At 48.8% G+C, this 6,959-nt stretch overlaps 1 protein-coding gene across 1 annotated transcript; it reads left to right on the top strand.

Moving 5' to 3' along the window:
* Positions 1-1,273: 1,273 nt before the first annotated feature.
* KLK4 (kallikrein related peptidase 4) lies at positions 1,274-4,295 on the top strand. The gene is made up of 5 exons (XM_003803242.3): positions 1,274-1,337; positions 2,196-2,358; positions 2,744-2,994; positions 3,076-3,212; positions 4,086-4,295. Exons 1-5 carry the CDS (start codon positions 1,274-1,276, stop codon positions 4,236-4,238), a joined length of 768 nt encoding a protein of 255 aa, XP_003803290.3. The 3' UTR covers positions 4,239-4,295.
* Positions 4,296-6,959: the final 2,664 nt, after the last annotated feature.

The raw sequence follows: 6,959 nt of genomic DNA, 5'->3' as shown, positions 1-6,959 counted from the left end.
GTCCGTGCTCTCCTCTAGGACGTGAGCCCCAGGAGCGCGGGGATCTTGCATTTTAGTTCTGCAGCCCCAGCGCCTGCCGCCACCCCGGGAGCGCGGTTGCTCCTCGCAAAGCTAAGGCGCTTCGTGCTCACGCTCACCCAGAGCCAGCAGCGCGTGGGCCACCTAGCCCAGCCGCTTTCTGCTCGTTCTCTCTTTTAATTCACTTTGCGAATGAGAATGGTTACCCTGCTTTTACACATAGGAAGATGGAGGCTAACCAGGGTGTGGTCACTTGCCCAAGTCCTAAAGGTAGTACTGAGGTGGGCTGGACTTGACCCTGGATAAATTGCTGGGGAAGCACAGAAGCAGAGAGATGGAAGAGGGGAAAGAAGGGAGGGAGGGGAGTATTTAATGAGAGGGAGAGAACCAAGAAAGATGTGGCAGGGCAGTCCAGGCTTCAAGGTCTCCGCCCATCCCAGCCCCTGCTCCAGCCTCCTCTGGATACCCAGAGTCTTCCTGGTACCAAGGCACCCTGAGAGAGTTGAGCTGGCAGCACCTGAGCGATGGAATGTGTCCCTGGGGGGCAGGCCAGCCCAGGCTGACTATGCAGCTTATAAGCCCTGTGGGGGCCCCTGTAGGAGGCAGTAAGCGAGAGCTTCAGTTAGCAGCAGAATCCAGGAGCCCAGACGTGGCCAGGTAAGAGGCTCAATGGTCACCACTGAAAAGCCTGCAGTCTTTGTGACCTGGCTCTCCCTATAGCTAAATGTTACTGTGATTCTCAGCCCTTGGACCTTTTCTGTTTTTCATCTCTCAAAACAGCTCTCTCACTGTCCTAGCTATGACAGGGAGATGTTACACTAGTTAGGAGTGTCCTTCCGTTCTCTCTCTACATACATACCTGAGCATCTCTCTCTCTCTCCTCTCTCTCTGTCTCTCCATGTCTCTAGCTCTCAGCCTGCCTCTGAGTATATCTGCTAAATGTCGGTCTCTCTGAACTCGAAATCTCTCCCTGCCCTCTCCCCTTCCAGCTGTGCCTGTTCATAGATGGCCGGATGGCGAGGCACTGTATACCTTCCTTTCTCCCTAGTTCTCTCTCTCTCTCTTTTTCCCTCTCAGTCTCTAAATCTGTCTGTAGGTTTTGGATCTGGGGTGAAAGTGGGGGTGTGTTTACATGGTCTTGCCAGCCCAATAACATCCCAGGGAGTGAGGAAGGGGGCAGAGAGAGAGATGGGGAGACTTGGGCTGAAGACCCTCAGATTTGCTTGAGTCCCAGTTCTCATCTTCAGGTGCTGACATGGTGGCCACAGTGGAAAAACCTTGGGGCTTGTTCCTGGGGTACCTCATCCTTGGTGTCACAGGTATCTGAGTATGCATGTGTGACTGTGCTTGGGGGGACAGTATTTGTTAATGTTCAGGCATGACTCAGTGTCTTCCTTGTGACTCTAAAGTGGCTGTGAGACAGTAGCATGTGACCACTCCCCTGTGGCTGTACACGTGTAATTCCTCCAATCACAGTGAATTCGTGTGTGACAGTGTGACAGGATGTGTGGTTGTACCTCTGAGGGTCGGTGTGTGATTGGGTGAACGGCCCTGAGCTTTGTGCCTCTGGATGCCCTGGGGAGGGACCAAAGGGTGGTGATGCAGGGGAGGCAGGGTAAACCGAGGGGCGACACTCGAGATCGTGCTTCCGAGGGAGCCGTGGAGAGTCTGTCCCTACTTCCTGAGTCTTCAGTTCTCGGACTCTCGGGGCCCACGTCCCAGGACTATGTATGATGGCGTTTCTGTGAGGAGGACTAGTGGCTGGGCCTGACTGCGGGTGAACCTGGGCCAGGGAAGGCGTTCGGGACCTCCTCCCAGAGCGTCTGGCTGTGTCTGCCTTTCCTTTCCTCCGCCTGTGTGAGAGGTTCACTTGCGGTGGGGATTGTGCCTGGCATGCTGCTTGAGTGTGGTATAAGTCCCAAAGATGGGTCTGCCACTCAAAGCTGAACTCCACCTCCTGACTCATGCGACCCTGCCTAGGGTCCTCTGATCTCGCTTCCACCCATAACTCTGCCCGCTAAGCCCTAACCCCTGTGAGCCCCGACTTCCCAAAAGAAGTCTAGTCCTCCGGGCCTTGACTGCCCTGACTACGCCCCTGCATAGTGACCCCACCCCCAGAAGCCCTATGCCCGCCCCCAGACGTGACCCCGCCCTAGAAGCCCTGACTCCGCCCCCAGGATCGCGCGCGTCTGACACCAGCAGCCAGATCGTAAACGGCGAGGATTGCAGCCCGCACTCGCAGCCCTGGCAGGCGGCACTGTTCATGGAAAACGAATTTTTCTGCGCGGGCGTCCTGGTACATCCTCAGTGGGTGCTGTCAGCCGCACACTGTTTCCAAGAGTGAGTGAGAGGGTGGAGAGGGCCGGGCAGGACGTAGGCCTGGGGGCAGAACCTGGGTGTAACCCGACCTGAGAGGCGGGCCTAGTAGGGTGTGCAGGTGTGAAGGCTCTGGGCACAGGAAGGACCTGAGCCTGGTTGGTGGCGTCCAGAGAGAAAGGGAGGTGGGAATTGCCCTGAGTGGAAAGCCCAGCTCAGCTGCTGAGTCCCTAGCGAGCTAAGGCAAGTTCTTATCCCTGGATTGTTTTGAATATTTGGGATCATGGTTAAATTGGCGAGGAGGACCGGGTCAGGGTAGGGAACCCGGCCATCCTCGTTGTGATAGACGATGAAAATGGAGATAACAACGCAGTTGCCACAAAACTTACCCACCCTCCGTGGTTCTCAGCTCCTATACCATTGGGCTGGGCCTGCACAACCTAGAGGCCAGACAGGAGCCAGGCAGCCGGATGCTGGAGGCCAACCTTTCCATACGACACCCAGAGTACAACAAACCCTTGCTTGCCAACGACCTCATGCTCATCAAGTTGAACGAATTAGTGACCCCGTCTGACACCATCCGGGACATCAGCGTCGCCTCCCTATGCCCCACCGCTGGGGATTCATGCCTCGTTTCTGGCTGGGGTCTGCTGGTGAATGGTGAGCTCCTAAGCAGGGTCTCCCCTCTTTGAGGCATCCTCTGCCAGGCCGAGGGGGCTGACCCAGAGCTCTGTATCCCAGGTAGACTGCCCACAGTGCTCCAGTGTGTGAATGTGTCGGTGGTGTCCGAGGATGAGTGCAGAGAGCTCTATGACCCGGTGTACCACCCCAGCATGCTATGTGCCGGCGGGGGACAGGACCAAAAGGATGCCTGCAACGTGAGCCACACGGAGGGGGAGGCGCAGGTGGCCTGAGGACAGCTGGAAAAGGGGGGACAGAGACACGCGGAAGGATAGTGGCAAAGGGAGAGAGAAAAAGAGAGAAACAGGTGAAGAGACAAGGAATTAAAGGGAAGTAAAGAAAGAAATGAACAGAAATAGAGACATGGGGAGATAGAAACACACATAAAAATATAGTTGACCCTTGAACAAGGTGGGGGCATATAACTTTTGACTCCCCAAAACTTAACTGCTAACAGCCTAGACCAGAAGCTTCACTGATAACATAAACAATCCAACAACACATTTGTTACGTGCATTCATGACACAGCTAACTTCTCCCTAAATTTTGGGATATTTCTAGGTTCTTGCATTTGAATGTTGCACAAAAAATGTTGCACATTTTTTCAAACTGTTGGGAATATCAAAAACAATTTCCAATATATTTATCAAAAATGTCCACATGGAAGTGGACCTATACTGTTCAAACCCATGTTGTTGAAGGGTCAACTCTATACCCAGAAAGAAACAGAGAGACGGACAGAGTCATAGAGATAAAACCCAAAGAGAAATGAGAAAAGTTGAGAATCTACAAAGTGATGTAGAGACACACAGAGACACTAAGACAGAGAAACAGGCCACAGAGAGAGACAGAGACCAACAGCAAGTCCAAGAGAAGCAGCCAGCGGCTAGGACATGGGACCTAGGGGAGCGGGATTAGGCTGGTCATGACTCTGGACTAGAACTTCCAAAGGGCATATTGCTGGGGGTTGTTCTTGTCTCTCTGTCTTATTTGGTTCTGCTCCAATCTTACATCTATATCCACCTCTCTGTGTTTCAGATTCTGACTCTCTCTCTCTTTTTTCACAATAGGGTGACTCTGGGGGACCCCTGATCTGCAATGAGTCCCTGCATGGCCTTGTGTCTTTTGGACAAGACCAGTGTGGCCAAGTTGGAGTCCCAGGCGTCTACACCAACCTCTGCAAATTCACTGACTGGATACAGAAAACCATCCAGGCCAGTTAGCTAAGGCCCTGGGGGCTGTGAAATTGACCCCCACATATATCCTGCTGAAGAAATTCAGGAATCTGGGTCTCAGCCCCTTCTCCCTCACACCCCAAAGTCCAGACCACAAGCCCTCCTCCTTCAGACCCAAGGGTAGGTAGGCCTCAGCCCCACCTCCCTCACACCCAGGAGTCCAGTCCCTCCTGGAATATTTTCCTGCATACAGTGCCCCCTGGTGGCACAATGTTCACTCAACTTCACCAGTGTTAGAGAAAGTTGGTTTTTCATCTTTTTTTGTCCCCTTCTCCTAAATCTAGAAATAAAATCTAAGAGAAGCACAGGCTCTGTCTGAAGTTTCTGCCTCATTTTCCCTCCTACTTAAGGCATTCATGCAACTAGCTTTCCCTCTTTGCATCTCAGTTTCTCCATCTGAGAAATGGGAGCTCCAATCAGGAGAGCCACAGGGTTTCAGAGAGAGGAGCCCTGTCCTGGGAGGTTTAGAGGAACCACGCTGTGGACGTTTTCCAGTGTCTGAAAAGTCAAGTCAGGAAATGGTGGCTATATGGGATTTTCTGGCTTAGTTTAGTATTCAGCTGTGGTTGACCCAATTTTGTCTTCTTAACTGCATTTGAGATTTTTAATTCGTATCTGTCTCAGGACCTTGTAGCTGGAGAATGGAGGGAAGGATTCTGGAAAGACCCACTGTGATTGGGAGATACAGATACCAAAAGGCAAAGAGGGGAGACTGAGGGCCCAAGAATACAAAGAATTGCCATTATGCTTTTTGCTAATAAATTATCCTAATAAAAATGTACTGCTAAGAATTTATATTCAATATTCATAAGAATGTATTTCAACATGTATGTATCCATTAAGGTATTCTCAAAATATGTAAGTAAGGGGTGAAATAACTAAAGTAAAATCTACAAATTTCATTTTTCAAAGGGATTTTAAGGTGACCTTTAGAAAGTAGTAGGACAAAATTTTTTTTAAAGGATATAAATGATTTGCACAACATGAATAACACACTTTGTTTAATGGCCATATACAGAACATTGTGCTTAGTATGTGCAGGGTACAGAATCCTTCCAAAACACACATAACTACCAGAACGGCCCAAATTGAAAAGAATGACAATACCAAGTCTTAGTAACATACAGAGCTGCTGGAACTCTCATGCATCACTGGGGGGAGTGTAAAATGGTGCAGGCCCTTTGGAAGACAATTTGGCAGATTCTTAGAAAAGAAAACATTGATCCACTCCATGGTTAGTGATTCCACTCCTAAGTGTTTATGTAAGAGCCATGACAAAAAAAAATAAATGAGGCCGGGTGCAGTGGCTCAAGCCTATAATCCTAGCACTTTGGTTGAGGCTGAGGTAGGAGAATGGCTGGAGGCTAGGAGTTTGAGACCACCCTGAGCAATATAGTGAGACCCAGTCTCTACAAAATACACAAAAAATAAGAATAAAACCAGCCAGGTGTGTTGGGGCACTCCTGTAGTCCCAGTTACTCAGGAGGCTAAGGCAGGAGAATAACCTGAGCTCAGGAGTCTGGGATTGGAATGAGCTATGTTAAGGCCACTGCACTCCAGCCTGGGCAACATATCTCAAAAAAAAAAAAAAAAAAAACCATACTTACCTACAAATGTTTATAGTAGCTTTATTTATAATAGCCAAATTAGAAACAAAGTGTCCACCTATGAGCGAATGGATAAACAGACTATGACATAACCACAGACTGGAACGCTAATCAGAAATAAAAGGAAATGACCTATTGATATAGGCAAGAGTGTAAATGTATCTCATCATGATGCTGAGAGAAAGAAGGCAGACACAAAGTATTGTTTACTCTTTGATTCCATTTATATGAAATTCCTGAACAGGCAAAACTAATCACTTTTGTCTGGTCTCTAGAAGGGAAGGGAGAATTGGGGATGGAAACAGATTGGGAATGGGCATGAGAGAACTTTCTGGGGTGATTAGAATTTTCTATGAATTTATGGGACTGAGAATTACGTGGCTGTATGCATTTGCCAAAGGGTGTTGGACTGTACACTTGAACCTGTAACTGCATTGTGTGTACCTCAATAAAAACCTTACCTCAATTTAAAAAAACAAAACAAAACACACAGCATTTACAAAAATGACTCAGATATGGAGGTATGAAGCAAGTCTCCACAAATTTCCAAATTATAATACCTAAGGTATGTGTCTGACCACAGTGTAATTAAGATAGAAATTATGAAAAAAACAATAATGAGAACATCCCCACAGCTCAAACAAGAAATGTGATGAACATGAGAAGTATTTTGAAATGAATGCTGGGGCAAATGCAAGACGCACAATGAATGCTTGGAGAGAAATGTGTAATCAGTAAGAAGGAGCTGAGAATTAATGATCCAATCATCTCCAATCATTAGCAAGGAGGATTAACAGCAAGATAAACTCCAAAAGAGTACAAAAGAAATATTAGAGAGCAGAACGTGATAGCAGGGCAGCGCCTGTGGCTCAGTGAGTAGGGTGCCAGCCCCATATACAGAGGGTGGCGGGTTTGAGCCCAACCCTGGCCAAACTGCAACAAAAAATAGCCAGGTGTTGTGATGGGCACGTGTGGTCCCAGCTACACAGGAGGCTGAGGCAAGAAAATAGCATAAGTCTAGGAGTTGGAGGTTGCTGTGAACTGTGATGTCACAGCACTCTACCGAGGGCGATAAAGTAAGACTCTGTCTCTAAAGAAAAAA

Source organism: Otolemur garnettii, unplaced genomic scaffold (assembly GCF_000181295.1).
Source record: "Otolemur garnettii isolate 467f Iridium unplaced genomic scaffold, OtoGar3 scaffold00288, whole genome shotgun sequence".
NCBI classification, from domain to species: Eukaryota; Metazoa; Chordata; class Mammalia; order Primates; family Galagidae; genus Otolemur; species Otolemur garnettii.
Note: the sequence above shows the minus strand (reverse complement) of the source record. Positions and strands in the feature narration are given on the sequence as shown.

Excerpts from the sequence above, each read along its gene's own strand:
- KLK4 (XM_003803242.3), top strand. The coding sequence starts at position 1,274 with ATGGTGGCCACAGTGGAAAAACCTTGGGGCTTGTTCCTGGGGTACCTC. Across the intron at positions 1,338-2,195 it reads CCTCATCCTTGGTGTCACAG|GATCGCGCGCGTCTGACACC; the intron begins GTATCTGAGTAT and ends CTCCGCCCCCAG. Across the intron at positions 3,213-4,085 it reads ACCAAAAGGATGCCTGCAAC|GGTGACTCTGGGGGACCCCT; the intron begins GTGAGCCACACG and ends TTTTCACAATAG.